General features: G+C 49.5%; 1 protein-coding gene across 2 annotated transcripts in view; it reads left to right on the top strand.

Moving 5' to 3' along the window:
* The window catches only part of LOC140125885 (solute carrier organic anion transporter family member 1B3-like), a 63741-nt gene that overhangs the window by 30364 nt on the left and 11357 nt on the right, over positions 1-22020 (top strand). For both annotated transcript variants that reach the window (XM_072144770.1, XM_072144769.1), the window contains exons 4-15: positions 1692-1833; positions 1907-2039; positions 2121-2236; positions 2550-2696; positions 2834-2932; positions 3100-3315; positions 3454-3618; positions 7333-7528; positions 7600-7765; positions 17029-17213; positions 18633-18697; positions 18846-18963. In XM_072144770.1, the coding sequence (XP_072000871.1) occupies positions 1692-1833; positions 1907-2039; positions 2121-2236; positions 2550-2696; positions 2834-2932; positions 3100-3315; positions 3454-3618; positions 7333-7528; positions 7600-7765; positions 17029-17213; positions 18633-18697; positions 18846-18963 (1748 nt within the window). The remainder of the gene's footprint in view (positions 1-1691; positions 1834-1906; positions 2040-2120; positions 2237-2549; positions 2697-2833; positions 2933-3099; positions 3316-3453; positions 3619-7332; positions 7529-7599; positions 7766-17028; positions 17214-18632; positions 18698-18845; positions 18964-22020) is intronic.

Here is a 22020-nt window from a genome sequence, read left to right as displayed (position 1 = left end):
CTCTGTGCACCCCCTGGTGGTGTGGGGTTGTCCTTCTGTAGCTGTGCAGCTCTGTGCACCCCCTGGTGGTGTGGGGTTGTCTCTCTGTAGCTGTGTAGCTCTGTGCACCCCCTGGTGGTGTGGGGTTTCCTCTGTGCAGCTCTGTGCCCCCCTGGTGGTGTGGGGTTGTCCTTCTGTAGCTGTGCAGCTCTGTGCACCCCCTGGTGGTGTGGGGTTGTCTCTCTGTAGCTGTGTAGCTCTGTGCACCCCCTGGTGGTGTGGGGTTTCCTCTGTGCAGCTCTGTGCACCCCCTGGTGGTGTGGGGTTTCCTCTGTGCAGCTCTGTGCCCCCCTGGTGGTGTGGGGTCTCCTCTGTGCAGCTCTGTGCACCCCCTGGTGGTGTGGGGTTGTCTCTCTGTAGCTGTGCAGCTCTGTGCACCCCCTGATTGTATGGGGTTTCCTCTGTGCAGCTCTGTGCACCCCCTGGTGGTGTGGGGTTGTCCTTCTGTAGCTGTGTCACTGTCTGCCAGAGTTTTCTTTCTTATGTGTTGTAAGGCCCTTCCTGTTTCTTCTACCTTCCAGAACCTACTACATTTATTAAACCCTTAATAAGGTCCAACACGTTCAGTCTGGCTGCTTGCAGGAGATCACCACGAAGTCACATAACCTCTTATAATACACTTTAATCTGGGAAAATACATGATCGGCTCTTCATCTTCTTCCTCCTCATCCTCCTCTTTATCTTTCTTCTCCTTATCATCCTCCAATGTAATTCTTCCTCCTCATCCTCCTCTTCATCTTCTTCCTCATCATCCTCCTCTTGGTCTTCCTTCTCCTTATCTTCCTCTTTGTCGTCGTCCTCCTCCTCTTAGTCTTCGTTCTCCTCATCCTCCTCTTCATCTTCTTCCTTCTCATCCTTCTCTTTGTCTTCCTTCTCCTTATCATCCTCTTCTTCATCGTTGTCGTCCTCCTCTTCATCTTCTTTCCCCTCATTCTCCTCTTCGTCTTCCCACTCCTCATCCTCCTCTTCGTCTTCCTCCTCCTCATCCTCTTCTTCATCTTCTTCCTTCTCATCCTCCTCTTCGTCTTTCTTCTCCTTATCGTCCTCCTCCTCCTCTTCTTCCTCCTCATCCTCCTCTTTGTCTTCCTTCTCCTTATTATCCTCCTCTTTGTCTTCCTCCTCCTCATCCTCTTCTTCATCTTCTTCCTTCTCATCCTTCTCTTTGTCTTCCTTCTCCTTATCATCCTCTTCTTCATCGTCGTCCTCCTCCTCTTAGTCTTCGTTCTCCTCTTCATCTTCTTCCTTCTCATCCTTCTCTTTGTCTTCCTTCTCCTTATCATCCTCTTCTTCATCGTCGTCCTCCTCCTCTTCATCTTCTTTCCCCTCATTCTCCTCTTCGTCTTCCCACTCCTCATCCTCCTCTTCGTCTTCCTCCTCCTCATCCTCTTCTTCATCTTCTTCCTTCTCATCCTCCTCTTCGTCTTCCTCCTCCTCATCCTCTTCTTCATCTTCTTACTTCTCATCCTCCTCTTAGTCTTCCTTCTCCTTATCATTCTTCTCTTTGTCGTCCTCCTCTTCATCTTCTTCCTCCTCATCCTCCGCTTCATCTTCAACCTTCTCATCCTTCTCTTTATCTTCCTTCTCCTCATCATCCTCTTCGTCTTCCTCCTCTTCGTCTTCTTCCTCCTCATCCTCCTCTTTCTTCTCCACAGACCTTCCTTGTGGCCCTCTGCTTCTCTTACTTCGCCAAGGCATTCTCGGGGAGTTACATGAAGAGCTCCATCACGCAGATTGAGCGACGCTTTGACCTTTCCTCTTCTACGGTTGGTTTGGTGGATGGAAGCTTCGAGCTCGGTGAATATGACTTCCCCTCATTTTTAGTTTTTTTTTGCGTTTTACGTTTTTTCACACTTTTTTCTGCACACAGGAAACCTTCTGGTCATCGTCTTTGTCAGTTACTTTGGGGCGAAGCTTCACAGACCACGGATTATCGCAGCCGGCTGCTTTGTGATGGCGTTAGGCAGTTTCCTTTCGGCCATGCCGCACTTCTTCATGGGGCCGTATGTACCGCGCCATCGCACTCCGTAATATCCTGACCACGTCCCCAGTGTGGTCCTCACCCCATGATTGTCTATTCACAGTTATAAATATGAAACAGTGAGATCACATGTAGCTCTGCACAACAATCTAACAGGCTCCGCCGACAGCATCTCTCCATGTCTGGCCAACAGGACACTGACCGAGGACATCAGACCGGGTAAGAAAATGGAGCAAGTGTAAGGGAAATTCCATTTTTTATCAACTTCACCAGGCTCTTACATATGTGCATTACTGGTAGCTCCACCAGATCCTTCTGTGACCTCTGGTCTTCATGCTGTCACCTACTATTGTCATCCCTCTCCTGGATGAAGGTTCATTTTCATGATTTCCCACCAAGCAATGTCTGTCAGACTGGGTGGGTTACTAATTCCTTCAGAACAAGAACATTGAACACCAGGAAGATGCCCCGTGCAGTCTTATCTCCTCCAAAGGTGACTCATCAGCTAGAAGTAACTTTTTTGTATTTTCAGGGTGTGTGAAGGAGACAAGCTCACACATGTGGGTTTACGTCATGGTTGGGAATATGCTACGAGGAATTGGAGAGACGCCCATCACTCCTCTGGGGGTCTCCTATATCGATGACTTTGCTGAGCCAGGGAGCACTCCATTGTATATAGGTAATAAGTGGATATCAGGAGTGGGCGTGGCATAACTGGCTAATACACTTGGGCCTGCCCCCGAGGAGCTGGTTAATAACAATGTAGTCTGTAGTGCATTGATGGAATTAACCCTTGTGGCTCTCCTCTCTCCGCAGCTTTTCTGCACACTGTGGCATTGCTTGGTCCGATGGCCGGCTTTATGCTTGGTTCATTTTTCGCGAGGCTTTACGTTGATATTGGATTTGTGGATTTGGGTGAGTTCATATTTGTCACTGGTAGTGAGATGGAGCAGAAGCCACATCATAATGATCCTCAGGACGTTGTATACAACATAATACTCAGGGGAGGGAGAGGCTTCTGGATGTCCCACTGCCTTTCTCGTCATTCTCCAGTCCCATGACCATGCGTTCTTCTCCTGTAGACACTGTGACTATTACACCACAAGACACCCGTTGGGTGGGTGCCTGGTGGCTCGGGTTCCTGTTGGCTGGAGCCGTCACACTGATTTCGGGGATCCCATTCTGCTTCATGCCTAAGGCAATGAAGAGGAAAGAGGTGCAGAGCTCCCCCGATGAACAGAAGCTTAAAGAGATGGAGACGTCACTCAAAGAGCCTCAAAACAAAGTCACGGTTAAAGGTGAGACTGTCCTAGAGGACTGTAGATCACAGCCCCTAGCATGGACTGGCTGCCACCACTGAGGGTTGTAGTCCATGATCCACAGATTAATGTCTTGTGTCTGTACAAGGGAGATAATGACTCTCCCCTCTCCCGCAGGCTTCTTCCTCGCCCTCAAGTCTCTGGCCTGTAACCGCCTCTACTTCATATTGATGGTCATCACTATTCTACAAATGAACAGCTTCCTGGGGTTCATAACTTACAAACCTAAATACATGGAGCAGCAGTACGGCCAGTCCATCGCCAAGTCCAACTTCATCACCGGTGAGTGGTCAATGCAGGTCACATGACTTTAACCTTGTGTCATGGGAAGATTCATTTATCTGGGTTTGGGGTTTAAGTGGGGAAGTAAGAAAAAGTAATCTATAGTACAACGTCACAAAGATGGTAAAATGTTAGTTTCAGAACCGCAACCAAAGCAAACCAGATACCTTAATAGATCAACACCCCAGATGATACCCCTAAACTTACGAAGACCCCACACCTCAAGACTAACAAGTACCCCAGACCATAAACTTCCTAAGACCCCACACCTCAAGACTAATGCAGACCATAGACCAGACTCCTAAACTTTACCAGACTCTTAACCCCATAGCTCAAGACTAATACAGACCCCAGACCATAAACTTACCAAGTCCCCACACTTCAGGACTAATGCAGACCATAGACCAGACTCCTAAATGGGACTAGATTCCTAAAGTAAGATCCCATAGCTCAAGACTAATACAGACCCCAGACCAGATCCCTAAACCTACTAAGACCTCATACCTCAAGACTAATGCAGACCCCAGACCAGACCAAAAACTTTCTAAGACCCCACACTTCAGGACTAATTCAGACCATAGACCAGACTCCTAAACTAAGACCCCATAGCTCAAGACTAATACAGACCCCAGACCAGATCCCTAAACTTACTAAGACCCCAGACCTCAAGACTAATGCAAGTCATAGACCAGACCCCAAAACTTACTAAGACGCGATACCTCAAGACTAATACAGACCCCAGACCAGACCATAAACTTACTAGGACCCCACACCTCAAGACCAATACAGACCCCAGAACAGACCCTTAAAGTTACTAAGACCCCAGATTATACCATACACTTACTAAGACTCCATACCACAAGATTAATACAGACCACAAACCTGATCCCAAAAGTTACTAAACTCCCATACCTCAAGACTAATACAGACCCCAGACCGCTATTGTTATTTTGGATCCCAGAAAGTGTTGAGTGATCTCGACTTCAGTCAGAAGCTTGGATTCGGGTCCAGGTTAGACTCAACCATCCCACCAGTAATCTCTTTAGATGCCTCTGGCATACAGAGGTTTCTGGGTTTTGTGAACTATTACCGTCCGTTTATCCCGCATTTCTCCACTCTTGTATCCCCCATTGTGGTGCTCACCAAGAAGGGTGCTAATCCCCGCCTATGGTCTTCGGCGGCTGAGGAAGCCTTCTCAAGGTTGAAATCCGCCTTTGCCTCATCCCCACTTCTCACTAGGCCTAGTACAGAAAAGCCTTTTCATCTGGAAGTTGATGCACCCTCTGTGGGTGCAGGGCGGTGCTCACCCAGAAAGAGCCTAAAGGCCGAACGCACACTTTCACCGCTGCTGAGAGGAATTACTCCATAGGTGACAGAGAACTTTTGGCCATCAATCTTGCCCTGGAAGAATGGCAATATCTTCTGGAGGGAGCTCACCATCTGGTCTGCGTATATACAGACAATAAAAATCTCCTGTATCTCCAGACAGCTCAATGTCTCAACCCTAGGCAAGCCCGTTGGTCTGTCTTCTTCTCTCACTTCAAACTCCTGATTCACTTCTGTCCTGCTGAGAAGAATATCAAGGCTGATGCCCTTTCCTGTGCCTCTGATGTCATAGGAGGGGAACCAGCTCCTTGGCACATTATTTCTCCTGAAAAGCTGGTTGTTGCTGCTCCAGTGGATCTTTGTCAACTACCTCCTGGCAAGATCTATGTCAGACCATCTCTACGGAAGAAAATTCTGATGTGGGGACATTGCTCAAATGTGGCTGGGCTCCCTGGGGTGCAGCGTTCTGTCGCCCTCGTGTCCCGATCCTACTGGTGGCCAGTTCTGGTCAAGAATGTTCAGGACTATGTGGCTTCCTGCACTTCCTGTGCCCGGAATAAGCCATCGCGTCTCAAGCTTGCTGGTCTCCTTCTGCCATTGCCAATACCAAGATGCCCGTGGTCTCACGTGGCTATGGACTTCATCATGGACCTTCCGCCTTCCTCAGGCAATGCTGTCATCTGGGTGGTAACAGACTATTTTTCCAAAATGTCCCATTTTGTCCCTCTCCCAGGTCAGACGTCTTCTCCACGTCTTGCCAGTCTCTTCTTCCATCACATCTTCCGGCTCCATGGACTTCCCCAGCACATTGTTTCTGATTGAGGGGTTCAATTAGTCTCCAAATTCTGCCGTTCTCTGTGTAACCAGCTACAAGTAAAGTTGGAATTCTCTTCCACCCATCACCCACAGTCTAATGGTCAGGTGGAATGAGTGAACCAGACTCTGGGCTGGTATCTTCGCCATTTTGTTTCAGCCCATCAGGACGACTGTTCCTCTCTGTTGCCATGGGCAGAGTTTTCCTAGAACTCCCTGGATTCTGCATCTGTCGGCTCAACACCTTTCATCATCTATAGACTGCATCCATGCCCTCCTCTTCCTCTATCTGTGTCCTCAGATGTCTCTGTGGTTTAAGAATTGGTACAGGATCTAAAGTCCATTTGGGAGCAGAAACGCAGGTCTCCTCCTGTCTTTTCTCTAGGTGACAAAGTCTGGTTGTCCTCCAGGTATGTCTGACTAAAGATCCCTGACTATATACTTGGCCCTAGTTTCCTAGGTCCCTTCGGGGGGCTCACTCACATCAATCCAGTGGCCTACAATCCAGTTGCGCCTTCCTCCCACCATGCGCATCCTGAACTTCTTCCATGTCTCTTTACTCAATCCAGTGATCCTGAACTGCTTCTCCCGGCAAGTGTCTCCTCCTGCTCCTGAGGCTGATTCCACCTACGTCTTTGAGATAAGGGAGGTCCTAGATATGAACACGGTGAAAGGGAAGCGGTTCTTCTTGGTTGACTGGGAGGGGTTCGGGCTGGAGGAGAGATCCTGGGAAGCTAAGGATAACATTCTGGACTGCAGTCTCCTGCAGAGGTTCTTCCAGCCAAAGAAGAGGGGAGGCCAAAGGGGGGTACTGTCTTGGGTGCTCCCGTGACCCAAATTTCAAGTCGTGGGCTCACCCGTGATCCTGAGTGTGCCCCTGCGCCCCTCCACTGTGTCTTACCTCTCCCCGTTCCTGATTCCCTTCCGGCGGCTGTGCTCCTGCATCCCCGTCTCCCACGGTGTGTGCGCCAGCTTCAGAAGATTTAAAGGGCCAGGGCACCGCTAATTGGTGTTGGCCCTTTTCAGGAAATGGATAAAGCTCGAAGTGTCCCAGCATTTCCTGCCGGATCTTCATGCTATATGCCGTCAAAAAAGCTTTGTCCTGTGCCTAGTGCTTGTAATTGGATTCCCTGTTGTGACCCTGGACCTGTTCCCATTTTTCGCTCCTCCGCTGCCTGCCCTGACCCTCTGCTCCCTGACCCTCAATTGTTGCCGCCTGCCTTGACCATCTGCCTGTCCCCGACCATGAGATTGCCTTTCGATTTTGTACCACAACCTTGGTGGCCATCGCGGACAATTCGCATCTGAGGAACGACCTGGTGGTACCACGTGTGCTTTAGAAGATATAGCCATATGCAACTAGGGCGTATTTTTAAGAGAAAGGCAGTATAAAGATATTCAACACCCAAAACAGATATTCAACACCCAAAACGGACCCATGAATAAATTTAGTCTCCAGACCAAACCTTAAAAGGAAATCAGCCCTAAACAAACCCACAAACAAATTTAGGCTCCACAAATCTAGAAAAGATAAGAGACTAAAATCCCTTTAAATACTAATGTTACTATGTGCAGGAGCTTCAACCCTCCCAGCAGCAGCTCTGGGGATGTTCCTGGGGGGTCTCCTGATGAAGAGGTACAAGATGGGGCTACTGTCGGCATCTAAGTTGGTCTTCATTTCGTCCTTTGTGGCCTTCATCATGAATATGTCCGTCTTCATGTTGGGCTGTGAGAACGGTGATGTGGCGGGGATCACGGTGTCTTATAACGGGTGAGTCCTGGGGTTATTATATACATGAGGGGGCAGATAATGAGGGGTCGCTGAGTTGTATTCTATCACAGGAGCAAAGTGGAGACCTGGGGAAAGCAGCAGCTCCTCTCCTCCTGTAACGCCGACTGCAGCTGCTCCTCCCAGCAGTGGGATCCCGTGTGCGGAGCCAATAACATCACCTACTTGTCCGCGTGTCTGGCCGGCTGCAAGTCCTCCACAGGATCCGGAAAGCACATTGTGAGTGAGAGGGGGAGAACATCCTGCTACACGGGAAGACTTCTCCGTACTGTCTCTCCTTCTCTCACTACACTTGTATCCTGCTACACGGGAACACTTCTCTGTAATGTCTCTCTCCCTCTCCCTGCTCTTCTATCCTGCTACACTGGGAGACTTCTCCGTATTGTCTCTCCTTCTCTCACTACTCTTGTATCCTGCTACACGGAGACACTTCTCTGTACTCTCTCCTCCTCTTCCTTCTCTTCTATCCTGCTACACAGGACACTCTTTGAACTGTCTCTCCACCTCTCCATACTCTACTAACGTGTATCAAAGGAACACTTCTCTGTGCTGTCAACCCTTCTCCCCCTCTCTTATCCTGCTACATGGGCACACTTCTCTGTACTGTTTCTTCCACTATGCCTGGTCTTTTATAATGCTACACGGGGACACTTCTCTGTACTGTCTCTCTCCCTCTCCCTGCTCCTCTATCCTGATACACGGGGAACCTTCTCCGTACTGTCTCTCCTTCTCTCACTACTCTTTTATCCTGCTACATGGGGAGACTTCTCTGTACTCTCTCCCTTCTCTTCTATCCTGCTACACAGGACACTTCTCTGTACTGTCTCTCCACCTCTCCATGCTCTACTATCGTGTAACACAGGGACACTTCTCTGTGTTGTCAACCCCTCTCCCCCTCTCTTCTCCTGCTACATGGGCACACTTCTCTGTATTGTTTCTTCCACTATGCCTAGTCTTTTATAATGCTACACTGGGACACTTCTCTGTACTGTCTCTCTCCCTCTCTCTGCTCTTCTATCCTGCTATATGGGGAAACTTTTCTGTACTGTCTCTCCCCTTTGTCTTCTCTTCAATCCTGCTACACAGGACACTTATCTGTACTGTCTCTCCCCCTCTCCCTGCTCTTCTATCCTCCTACACAGCACACTTCCCTGCACTGTCTCCCCCTGTCCCTCCTCTTCTATCCATCTACATGGGGACACTTCTCTGTACTGTCTCTCTCCTGCTCCCTGCTCTTTTATCCTGCACTTCTATGGGGCACTTCTATATATTGTCTCTCCTCTTCTCTCTGGTCTTTTTTACTACTATAAACTGAGTCTTCTCTGTACTGTCCCTCCCACTTTCCCTGATCCTCTGTAAAGTGACATCTGGACAGTTGTGTATTTATTCTCCTCCTCTCCCTGCTCTTCTATCCTGCTACACAGGGAGACTTCTCCATACTATCTCTCATTCTCTCACTACTCTTGTATCCTGCTACATGAGGACACTTTTCTGTACTGTCTCTCTCCCTCTCCCTGCTCTTCTATCCTGCTCCACGGGGAGACTTCTCCGTACTGTCTCTCCTTCTCTCACTACTCTTGTATCCTGCTACACAGGACACTTCTCTGTACTGTTTCTTCCACTATGCTTGGTCTTTTATGTTGCTACACAGGGACACTTCTCTGTACTGTCTCTCCCCCTTTGTCTTCTATTCTATCGTGCTACACAGGGCATTTCTCTGTACTGCCTCTCCCTGCTCTACTATTCTGCTACACGGGGACACTTCTCTGCACTGTCTCTCCCCATCACCCTGGTCTACTGTCCTGCTACACAGGACACATCTCTGTGCTGTCTTTCGCCCTCTCCCTGCTCTTCTATCCTGCTACACAGATATACTCCTCTGTCCTGTCTCTCCTCCTCTCCCTGCTCTTCTATCCTCCTACACAGGACACTTCCCTGCACTGTCTCCCCCTGTCCCTCCTCTTCTATCCTGCTACACGGGACACTTCTCTGTACTGTCTCTCTCAGCCTCTCTCCCTGCTCTTCTATCCTGCTACACGGGAAGACTTCCCCGTACTGTCTCTCCTTCTCTCACTACACTTGTATCCTGCTACACGGGGACACTTCTCTGTACTGTCTCTCTCCCTGCTCTTCTATCCTGCTACATGGGGACACTTTTCTGTACTGTCTCTCTCCCTGCTCTTCTATCCTGCTACATGGGGACACTTTTCTGTACTGTCTCTCCCCCTTTGTCTTCTCTTCTATCCTGCTACACACGACACTTCTCTGTACTGTCTCTCCCGCTTTGTCTTCTCTTCTATCCTGTATCACAAAGACACTTCTCTGTACTGTCTTTCGCTTCTCCCAACTCTTCTATCATGGTACACAGGGATACTTCTCTGTACTGTCTATCCCCCTCTCCCTGCTCTTCTATCCTGCTACATGGGGACACTTTTTAGTACTGTCTCTCCCCCTTTGTCTTCTCTTCTATCCTGCTACACAGTACACTTCTCTGCACTGTCTCTCCCCCTCTCCCTGCTCTTCTATCCTGCTACATGGGGACACTTCTCTGTCCTGTCTCTCCCCCTTTGTCTTCTCTTCTATCCTGCTACACAGTACACTTCTCTGTACTGTCTCTCCCGCTTTGTCTTCTCTTCTATCCTGTATCTCGAAGACACTTCTCTGTACTGTCTTTCGCCCTCTCCCTGCTCTTCTATCCTCCTACACAAGACACTTCCCAGCACTGTCTCCCCCTGTCCCTCCTCTTCTATCCTTCTACATGGGGACACTTCTCTGTACTGTCTCTCCCCCTCTCTCTGCTCTTCTATCCTGCTACACAGGACCCTTCTCTGTACTGTCTCTCCCCTTTCCCTGCTCTTTTATCCTGGTATACTGGGACACTTCTATATATTGTCTCTCCTCTTCTCTCTGGTCTTTTTTACTACTATAAACGGAATCTTCTCTGTACTGTCCCTCCCCCTTTCCCTGATCCTCTGTAAAGTGACATGTGGACAATTGTGTATTTATTGTGTAAATATTTATTACTGTCTCTCCCCCTCCCACTGCTCTTCTATCCTGCTACACGGGGATACTTATCTGTACTGTCCCTCCTCCTGTCTCTACTCTATACGAGACACGCAGACAATTGTGTATTGTCTCTCCCCCTCTCCCTGTGCTTCTATCCTGCTACATGGGGAAACTTATGCGCTTCTTTGCTGTAACATGGGGACACTTCTCTGTACTGTCTTTCCTCCGCTCCCTGGTCTTTTATACTACTGTAAGTGAAAACATCTCTCTGTTCTGTCACTCCCCCTGTCCCTCCTCTTCTATCCTGCTACATTGGGACACTTCTCTACACTGTCTCTCCCCTTTCTCTGCTTTTATCCTGCTTACCTGGGACACTTTTCTCAATTGTCTCTCTTCTCTCTGGTCTTTTATACTACTATAAACGGAATCTTCTCTGTACTGTCCCTCCTCCTTTCCCTGATCCTCTGTAAAGTGACATCTGGACAATTGTGTGTTGATTCTCCTCCTCTCCTTGCTCTTCTATCCTGCTTCACGGGGACACTTCTCTGTACTGTCTCTCCCCCTCTCCCTGCTCTTCTATCCTGCTTCACGGGGACACTTCTCTGTACTGTCTCTCTCCCTCTCCCTGCTCTTCTATCCTGCTACACAGGACACTTCTCTGTTCTGTCTCCCCTCCTCTCTCTGCTCTTCTATACTGCTACACAGGGACACTTCTCTGTACTGTCTCTCTCCCTCTCCCTGCTCTTCTATCCTGTACCATGAACACTTCTCTGTACTGTCTCTCCCCCTCTCCCTGCTCTTCTATCCTGCTACACAGGACACTTCTCTGTACTGTCCCTTCCTCTCTCCCTTCTCTTCCATCCTGATACACAGGGAAATTTCTTTGTACTGTCTCTCTGTCACTTCAATCCTGTAACATGCAGACACTTCTCTGTTCTTTTCCTTCTCCCCTCCCTGCTCCTCTATCCTGCTACATGGGGACACTTATCTGTACTGTCTCTCCCCCTCTCTCTGCTCTTCTATCTTGCTACATAGTACACTATTCTGTACTGTCCCTCCTCCTGTCCCTACTCTATACGAGACACGCAGACAATTGTGCATTGTCTCTCCCTGAGCTTCTATCCTGCTGCATGGGGACACTTCTCTGTACTGTCTCTCCCTCTCTCCCTACCCTTCTATCCTGCTACATGGGGACACTTTTCTGTACTGTCTCTCCCCCTTCGTCTTTTCTTCTATCTTTCATTCCTTGACACAGGGACAATTCTCTCTACTGTCTCTCCCTGTCCTCCTATCCTCTGACACTTCTCTGTACTGTCCATCCCAGTATCCCTTCTCTTTTATCCTGCGGCATAGAGAGACTTGTTTGTACTTTCTCTAGCCCACTTCCTGATTTTCTATCCAGGTACACAGGGACCTTTTCTGTACTGTCTTTCCTTCTGCTCTTCAATCCTGCTAGACAGGGACTTTTCTCTGTACTTTCCTTCCCTCTCTCTCTGCTCCTCATTCCTTCTACAGGGGGTGACTTCTCGGTACTGTCTCTCCACCTGTCCATGCTCTTCTCTCCTGCTACACAGGGACACTTCTCTGTACTGTCTCTCCCCTTCTCCCTGCTCTTCTCTCCTGCTAAATGACGACACTTCTCAGTGCTGTCTCTCCCCCATCTCCCTGCTCTTCTATCCTCCCACATGAGGACACTTCTCTGTACTGTCTCTCCTCTTCTATTCTTTTACAAAGGACACTTCTCTTCTCTGTTCTGTCCGTCCCAGTATCCCTGTTTTTTATCCTGTGACATAGGGAGACTTTTCTGTACTGTTTCTACCCCTCTCCCTGCTTTTCTATTCATGTACACAGGGACACTTTTCTGTTCTATCTTTCCTCCTGCTCTTCTATCCTGCTCAACGGGACAGTTTTTCTGTGCTGTCCCAGCCGCTCTATCTGCTCTTCAATTTGTTATATGGGGACACTTCTCTGTAATATCTTTCCCCTTCTCCCTGCTCTTCTTTCTGCTTCACAGGGACACTACTATGTAATGTTCCTCCTCCTTTCCCTGTTCCTTTATCCCACAACATGCGGACAATTGTGTATAGTCTCTGCACCTCTCCCTCCACTTTTGTCCTAGTACATGGGGACACTTCTCTGTACTGACTCTGTACCTCTCCCTCCACTTCTAACCTGGTACATGGGGACACTTCTCTGTACTGTCTCTCACCCTCTCCTTGCTCTTCTATCCTGATACACAGGACACTTCTCTGTACTGTCTCCCCCCTCTCCTTGCTCTTCTATACTGCTACACAGGACACTTCTCTGTACTGTCTCTCCCCCTCCCCCTGCTCTTCTATCCTGATACACGGGACACTTCTCTGTACTGCCTCTCCCCCTCTCCCTGCTCTTCTATCCTGATACACGGGACACTTCTCTGTACTGACTCTGTACCTCTCCCTCCACTTCTAACCTGGTACATGGGGACACTTCTCTGTACTGTCTCTCACCCTCTCCTTGCTCTTCTATCCTGATACACAGGAAACTTCTCTGTACTGTCTCTCCCCCATCCCCCTGCTCTTCTATACTGCTACACAGGACACTTCTCTGTACTGTCTCTCCCCCTCCCCCTGCTCTTCTATCCTGATACACGGGACACTTCTCTGTACTGCCTCTCCCCCTCTCCCTGCTCTTCTATCCTGATACACGGGACACTTCTCTGTACTGTCTCTCCCCCTCCCCCTGCTCTTCTATCCTCCTACACAGGACACTTCTCTGTACTGTCTCTCCCCCTCTCCCTGCTCTTCTATCCTGATACACGGGACACTTCTCTGTACTGTCTCTCCTCCTCTCCCTGCTCTTCTATCTGGCTACACAGGACACTTCTCTGTACTGTCTCTCCCCTGTCCCTGCTCTACTATCCTGCTACACAGGACACTTCTCTGTACTGTATCTCCCCCTCTCCCTGCTTTTCTATCCTGATACATAACGACACTTCTCTGTACTGTCTTTCGCCCTCTCTCTGCTTTTATATCCAGCTACACAAGACATTTCTCTGTAATGTCTCTCTCCCTCTCCCTGCTCTTCTATCCTGCTACATGGGACTTTTCTTTGTATTGTCTTTCCCTGCTCTTCTATCCTGCTAAACAGGGACACTTCTCTGTACTGTCTCTCCACCTACCCCTGCTCTTCTATCCTGCTACACTGGGACACTTCTCTGTCCTGTCTGCACCCTCTCACTGGTCTTCTATCCTGCTACATAGGACACTTCTTTGTACTGTCTCTCCCCCTCTCTCTGCTCTTCTATCCTGCTACATTGGGACACTTCTCTGTACTGTCTTTCCCTGCTCTTCTATCCTGCTACACAGGCACACTTCTCTGTACTGTCTCTCCCCCTTTCCCTGCTCTTCTATCCTGCTACACTGGGACACTTCTTTGTACTGTCTCTCCCTGCTCTTCTATCATGCTACACTGGGACACTTCTCTGTACTGTCTCTCCCTCTCTCCCTGCTCTTCTATGCTGCTACACAGGGACACTTCTCTGTACTGTCTCTCCCTCTCTCCCTGCTCTTCTATGCTGCTACACAGGACACTTCTCTGTACTGTCTCTCCCCTCTGCCTGAGCTTCTATCCTGCTACATGGGGACACTTCTCTGTACTGTCTCTCCCTGCTCTTCTATCCTGCTACATGGGACACTTCTCTCTACTGTCTCTCCCCCTCTCTCTGCTGTTCTATCCTGCTACACAGGACATTTCTCTGTACTGTCTCTCCCCCTCTCCCTGCTCTTCTATCCTGCTACACAGGACATTTCTCTGTACTGTCTCTCCTCCCTCTCCCTGCTCTTCTATCCTGCTACACAGGACACTTCTCTGTACTGTCTCTCCTCCTCTCCCTGCTCTTCTATCCTGCTACACAGGACACTTCTCTGTATTGTCTCTCCCCTCTCCCTGCTCTTCTATCCTGCTACACAGGACACTTCTCTGTACTGTCTCTCCCCCTCTACCTGTTTTTCTATCCTGCTACACAGGGACACTTCTCTGTACTGTCTCCCCTCTCCCTGCTCTTCTATACTGCTACACAGGACACTTCTCTGTACTGTCACTCCCCTCACCCCTGCATTTCTATCCTACTACACGAGACACTTGTTTGTACTGTCCCTCTCCCTCTCTCTGCTCTTCTATCCTGCTACACAGGACATTTCTCTGAACTATCTCTCCCCTCTTCCTCCTCTATTATCCTGCTACACAGGACAATTATCTGTTCTGTCTCTCCCCCTCTCCCTGCTCTTCTATCCTGCTACACAGGACACTTCTCTGTACTGTCTTTCCCTCTCTCCCTGCTCTTCTATCCTGCTACACAGGACACTTCTCTGTACTGTCTCTCCCCCTCTCCCTCCTCTTCTATCCTGCTACATGGGACACTTCTCTGTACCATCTCTCCCTGCTCTTCTATCCTGCTACAGAGGACACTTCTCTGTACTGTCTCTCCCCCTCTCCCTGCTCTTCTATCCTGCTATACAAGACACTTCTCTGTACTGTCTCTCCCCTCTGCCTGAGCTTCTATCCTGTTACATGGGGACACTTATCTATACTTACCCTCCCCCTCTCCCTGCTCTTTAAGCCTACTACAGGGGGACACTTCTCTGTACGGTCTCTCCACCTCTCCCTGATCTTCTATCCTGCTACATGGGGACACTTCTCTGTACTGTCTCTCCCCCTCTCCCTGCTCTTCTATCCTGCTACACAGGACACTTCTCTGTACTGTCTCTCCTCCTCTCACTGCTCTTCTATGCTGCTACACAGGACACTTCTCTGTACTGTCTCTCCTCTCTCACTGCTCTTCTATCCTGCTACATGGGACACTTCTCTGTACCGTCTCTCCCTGCTCTTCTATCCTGCTACACAGGACACTTTTCTGTACTGTCTTCCCACTCTCTCTGCTGTTCTATTCTGCTACACAGGACACTTCTCTGTACTGTCTCTCCACCTCCCCCTGCTCTTCTATCCTACTACACGAGACACTTGTTTGTACTGTCCCTCTCCCTCTCTCTGCTCTTCAATCCTGCTACACAGGACATTTCTCTGAACTATCTCTCCCCTCTCCCTCCTCTATTATCCTGCTACACAGGACAATTATCTGATCTGTTTCTCCCCCTCTCTATACTCTTCTATCCTGCTGCATGGGACACTTCTCTGTACTGTCTCTCCCCTCTGCCTGAGCTTCTATCCTGTTACATGGGGACACTTATCTATACTTATTCTCCCCCTCTCCCTTCTCTTTAAGCCTACTACAGGGGGACACTTCTCTGTACTGTCTCTCTCCTCTCACTGCTCTTCTATGCTGATACGCAGGACACTTCACTGTACTGTCTCTACCCCATCTTTCTGCTCTTCTATCCTGATACGCAGGACAATTCTCGGTCCTGTTTCTCCCCCTGTCCCTGCTCTTCTATCCTGCTACACAGGACACTTCGCTGTACTGTCTCTCCGCCTCCCCCCGCTCTTCTATCCTGCTACACAGGAAACTTCTCTGTACTGTCTCTCCCCCTCTCCCTGATCTTCTATCCTGCTACACAGGGCACTTCTCTGTACTGTCTCTCCCCCTCTCCCTGCTCTTCTATCCTGCTACACAGGACACTTCTCTGTACTGTCTCTCCCCCTCTCCCTGCTCTTCTATCCTGCTACACAGGACACTTCTCTGTACTGTCTCTCCCCCTTTCCCTGCTCTTATATCCTGCTACACAGGACACTTCTCTGTACTGTCTCTCCCCCTCTCCCTGCTCTTCTATCCTGCTACACAGGGACACTTCTCTGTACTGTCTCTCCCCTCTCCCTGCTCTTCTATCCTGCTACACAGGACACTTCTCTGTACTGTCTCTCCCCCTCTCCCTGCTCTTCTATCCTGCTACACAGGGACACTTCTCTGTACTGTCTCTCCCCCTCTCCCTGCTCTTCTATCCTGCTACACAGGGACACTTCTCTGTACTGTCTCTCCCCTTCTCCCTGCTCTTCTATCCTGCTACACAGGACACTTCTCTGTACTGTCTCTCCCCTCTGCCTGAGCTTCTAGCCTGCTACATGGGCACACTTATCTATACTTACTCTCCCCCTCTGCCTGCTCTATCCTGCTACACAGGTACACTTCTCTGTACTGTCTCTCCCCCTCTCCCTGCTCTTCTATCCTGCTACACGGGACACTTCTCTGTACTGTCTCTCCCCCTCTCCCTGCTCTTCTATCCTGCTACACAGGACACTTCTCTGTACTGTCTCTCCCCCTCTCTCTGCTCTTCTATCCTGCTACACAGGACACTTCTCTGTACTGTCTCTCCCCCTCTCCCTGCTCTTCTATCCTGCTACACAGGACACTTCTATGTACTGTCTCTCTCCTCTGCCTGCTCTCTGTACAGTCTTCCCCTCTTACTGCTCACTCTGCAGTGGGATGTGTAATAATCAGGGTCTTGTACATTATAATCAGTGATGTCTCTGGGTTATTACAGGTTTATCAGAGCTGCTCCTGCATTGAGTCCATGGGTTTCCCCTCAGTAAATTCCTCCGTGGTCCTCGGCTTGTGTCCTCGCAGTGACGGCTGTGAGCGGATGTTCCTCATCTACGTCATCTCCCAAATCTTTACCACTTTTATCTTTGCCATCGGGGGGTCGGCTGCGTACGTCATAGTCTTGTGGTGAGTCTCATTGTGTCCAAGCTCCGGACGTACCCACAATCCTCTTGTGCTGTGGAGATGTGATCCTTCGGCTTCTTTCAAATGTCATTATTTTCATAAAATTGTCAATTAGTGTTGAAATCATTCCTTTTGTGTTTTTTACATTAATGCTGTTGCCTTAGTATTGACCTGTGACAGAATCTCATATCAAGGTCATCACTAGATGGTCAGATACTGGATAGCACACGGCTATATAAACTAAAATGTGTCACCGAAATACAGAGTTCTGGTGTCATTTTAAACAGGAGAATCTCCTGGATTGTGTATTTGGATGCCACAGAACTGGTTTTATCCACGGATGACGTTGGGCTGGAGAGTGGTTTTCATAGTAAGATCCCAGTAGGAGCTCTGTAGGGATGTGTTGCCCTTAGAAAGACAATCTCCTCTTTAAAATGACAGCAGAACTGTGTTTCATGGTACAGAATGACAATGTGTCCCCTCCATCCTGTCAGCTGAAGGCATCAGGGATTATCAGGGAGAAGGAGGAGGGAGAAGACAGCGGGACTGAGGCGGAGGAGGAGGAGGAGGAGGAGGAGGGAGAAGGAGGAGGGAGAAGGAGGAGGGAGAAGGAGGAGGGAGAAGGAGGAGGGAGAAGGAGGAGGGAGAAGGAGGAGGGAGAAGGAGGAGACAGTGGGACTGAGGCGGAGGAGGAGGGAGAAGGAGGAGGGAGGAGACAGCGGGACTGAGGCGGAGGAGGAGGAGGAGGAGGGAGAAGGAGGAGGGAGGAGACAGCGGGACTGAGGCGGAGGAGGAGGAGGAGGAGGGAGAAGGAGGAGGGAGGAGACAGCGGGACTGAGGCGGAGGAGGAGGAGGAGGAGGGAGAAGGAGGAGGGAGGAGACAGCGGGACTGAGGCGGAGGAGGAGGAGGAGGAGGGAGAAGGAGGAGGGAGGAGACAGCGGGACTGAGGCGGAGGAGGAGGAGGAGGAGGGAGGAGGAGGAGGGAGGAGGAGGAGGGAGGAGGAGGAGGGAGAAGGAGGAGGGAGAAGGAGGAGGGAGGAGACAGCGGGACTGAGGCGGAGGAGGAGGAGGAGGGAGAAGGAGGAGGGAGGAGACAGCGGGACTGAGGCGGAGGAGGAGGAGGAGGAGGGAGAAGGAGGAGGGAGGAGACAGCGGGACTGAGGCAGAGGAGGAGGAGGAGGAGGAGGGAGAAGACAGCGGGACTGAGGAGGAGGAGGGAGAAGGAGGAGAGAGAAGACAGCGGGACGGAGGAGGAGGAAGAGGAAGAAGAGGAAGAGGAAGAGGAAGAAGAGGAGGAGGAAGAGGAAGAAGAGGAAGAAGGCAGCGGGACTGAGGAGGAGGAGGAGGGAGAAGGCAGCGGGACTGAGGAGGAGGAGGACACGGATGACTAGTGACTGTTTTTTGTCTCTGTCCCCCTGCAGGTGCGTCTCTCCGGAGCTGAAGGCGCTGGGGGTCGGTGTCTACATGTTACTCATAAGAGTGACAGGTGAGGAGGGACCCGAAAAAACTGAAAGCTCCAAAGCCCCCATAACAGTGGAGTCCCCAGGGACAGCCCCTCGATATTTTGTAGGGGGTGTGACCCTGTAATAGGAGGGGTTACCTTCATTTTAACCCCGTGTCCTGTTCTTCCTCAGCTGGAATCCCGGCTCCGATTTACTTTGGGGCTCTAATCGACAGAACCTGCCTGATGTGGGGGACAAGGCTCTGCGGAGGGCGGGGGGCTTGTCGCTTGTATGACACCCACTCCCTCAGGTAAGTCTGAGACCCCCGAGTGATGGATCTGACCACAGCCATGGGGGGGGGGGGGGCTCTCCACACAAGGAGACTGTCCTATCTGCAACTCCAGATGGGGAGCAAAGGGGAGCAGAGCTCAGGAGGTGAGGCGCATTAACAGAGATGTGCAGTAAAACTGTGTGTATTCACCAGCCATGCGGCCGTAGCCACCGATACATGATACATGGATAGCCACCGATACGGCCATAGCCACCGATACATGATAAACGGATAGCCACCGATACGGCCATAGCCACCGATACATGATAAACGGATAGCCACCGATACATGATAAACGGATAGCCACCGATACATGATACAGGGATAGCTACCGATACATGATACATGGATAGCCACCGATACATCCATAGTCACTGATACATCCATAGTCACCGATACATCCATAGCCACCGATACATCCATAGCCACCGATACATCCATAGCCACCGATACATCCATAGCCACCGATACATCCATAGCCACTGATACATCCATAGTCACTGATACATCCATAGCCACTGATACATCCATAGTCACCGATACATCCATAGTCACTGATACATCCATAGCCACTGATACATCCATAGCCACCGATACATCCATAGTCACTGATACATCCATAGTCACCGATACATCCATAGTCACCGATACATGATACAGGGATAGCCACCGATACATCCATAGTCACCGATACAGGGATAGCCACCGATACATCCATAGTCACCGATACATCCATAGCCACTGATACATCCATAGCCACTGATACATCCATAGCCACCGATACATGATAAACGGATAGCCACCGATACATGATACAGGGATAGCTACCGATACATGATACAGGGATAGCCACCGATACATCCATAGTCACTGATACATCCATAGTCACCGATACATCCATAGCCACTGATACATCCATAGCCACTGATACATCCATAGTCACCGATACATCCATAGTCACTGATACATCCATAGTCACTGATACATCCATAGTCACCGATACATCCATAGTCACCGATACATCCATAGTCACTGATACATCCATAGTCACCGATACATCCATAGTCACCGATACATCCATAGTCACTGATACATCTATAGTCACCGATACATCCATAGTCACCGATACACCCATAGTCACTGATACACCCATAGCCACTGATACATCCATAGTCACCGATACATCCATAGCCACCGATACATCCATAGCCACCGATACATCCATAGTCACTGATACATCCATAGTCACTGATACATCCATAGTCACCGATACATCCATAGTCACTGATACATCCATAGTCACTGATACATCCATAGTCACTGATACATCCATAGTCACTGATACATCCATAGTCACTGATACATCCATAGTCACTGATACATCCATAGCCACCGATACATCCATAGTCACTGATACATCCATAGTCACCGATACATCCATAGTCACCGATACATCCATAGCCACCGATACATCCATAGTCACTGATACATCCATAGTCACCGATACATCCATAGTCACCGATACATGATACAGGGATAGCCACCGATACATCCATAGTCACCGATACAGGGATAGCCACCGATACATCCATAGTCACCGATACATCCATAGCCACTGATACATCCATAGCCACCGATACATGATACAGGGATAGTCACCGATACATCCATAGTCACCGATACATCCATAGTCACCGATACAGGGATAGCCACCGATACATCCATAGTCACCGATACATCCATAGTCACCGATACAGGGATAGCCACCGATACATCCATAGTCACCGATACAGGGATAGTCACCGATACATCCATAGTCACCGATACATCCATAGTCACCGATACATGATACAGGGATAGCCACCGATACATCCATAGTCACCGATACAGGGATAGCCACCGATACATCCATAGTCACCGATACATCCATAGCCACTGATACATCCATAGCCACCAATACATGACACAGGGATAGTCACCGATACATCCATAGTCACCGATACAGGGATAGCCACCGATACATCCATAGTCACCGATACACCCATAGTCACTGATACACCCATAGTCACTGATACATCCATAGCCACTGATACATCCATAGCCACTGATACAGCCATAGCCACTGATACAGCCATAGCCACCGATACCTCCATAGTCACCGATACCTCCATAGCCACCGATACATCCATAGTCACCGATACATCCATAGTCACCGATACATCCATAGTCACTGATACATCCATAGTCACCGATACATCCATAGTCACCGATACATGATACAGGGATAGCCACCGATACATCCATAGTCACCGATACAGGGATAGCCACCGATACATCCATAGTCACTGATACATCCATAGTCACTGATACAGGGATAGCCACCGATACATCCATAGTCACCGATACATCCATAGTCACCGATACATCCATAGTCACCGATACATCCATAGTCACTGATACATCCATAGTCACCGATACATCCATAGTCACTGATACATCCATAGTCACCGATACATCCATAGCCACTGATACATCCATAGCCACTGATACAGCCATAGCCACTGATACATCCATAGTCACCGATACATCCATAGTCACCGATACATCCATAGCCACTGATACATCCATAGTCACTGATACATCCATAGTCACTGATACATCCATAGTCACTGATACATCCATAGTCACTGATACAGCCATAGCCACTGATACATCCATAGTCACTGATACATCCATAGTCACCGATACAGGGATAGCCACCGATACATCCATAGTCACCGATACATCCATAGCCACCGATACATCCATAGCCACCGATACATCCATAGCCACCGATACATCCATAGCCACCGATACATCCATAGCCACCGATACATCCATAGCCACCGATACATCCATAGTCACCGATACATCCATAGCCACTGATACATCCATAGTCACTGATACATCCATAGTCACCGATACATCCATAGCCACCGATACATCCATAGCCACTGATACATCCATAGTCACTGATACATCCATAGCCACCGATAC

The sequence above is a fragment of the Engystomops pustulosus genome, chromosome 4, assembly GCF_040894005.1.
Source record: "Engystomops pustulosus chromosome 4, aEngPut4.maternal, whole genome shotgun sequence".
In the NCBI taxonomy this organism is placed as follows: domain Eukaryota; kingdom Metazoa; phylum Chordata; class Amphibia; order Anura; family Leptodactylidae; genus Engystomops; species Engystomops pustulosus.
This window is presented reverse-complemented; position numbering and strand designations above follow the sequence as displayed.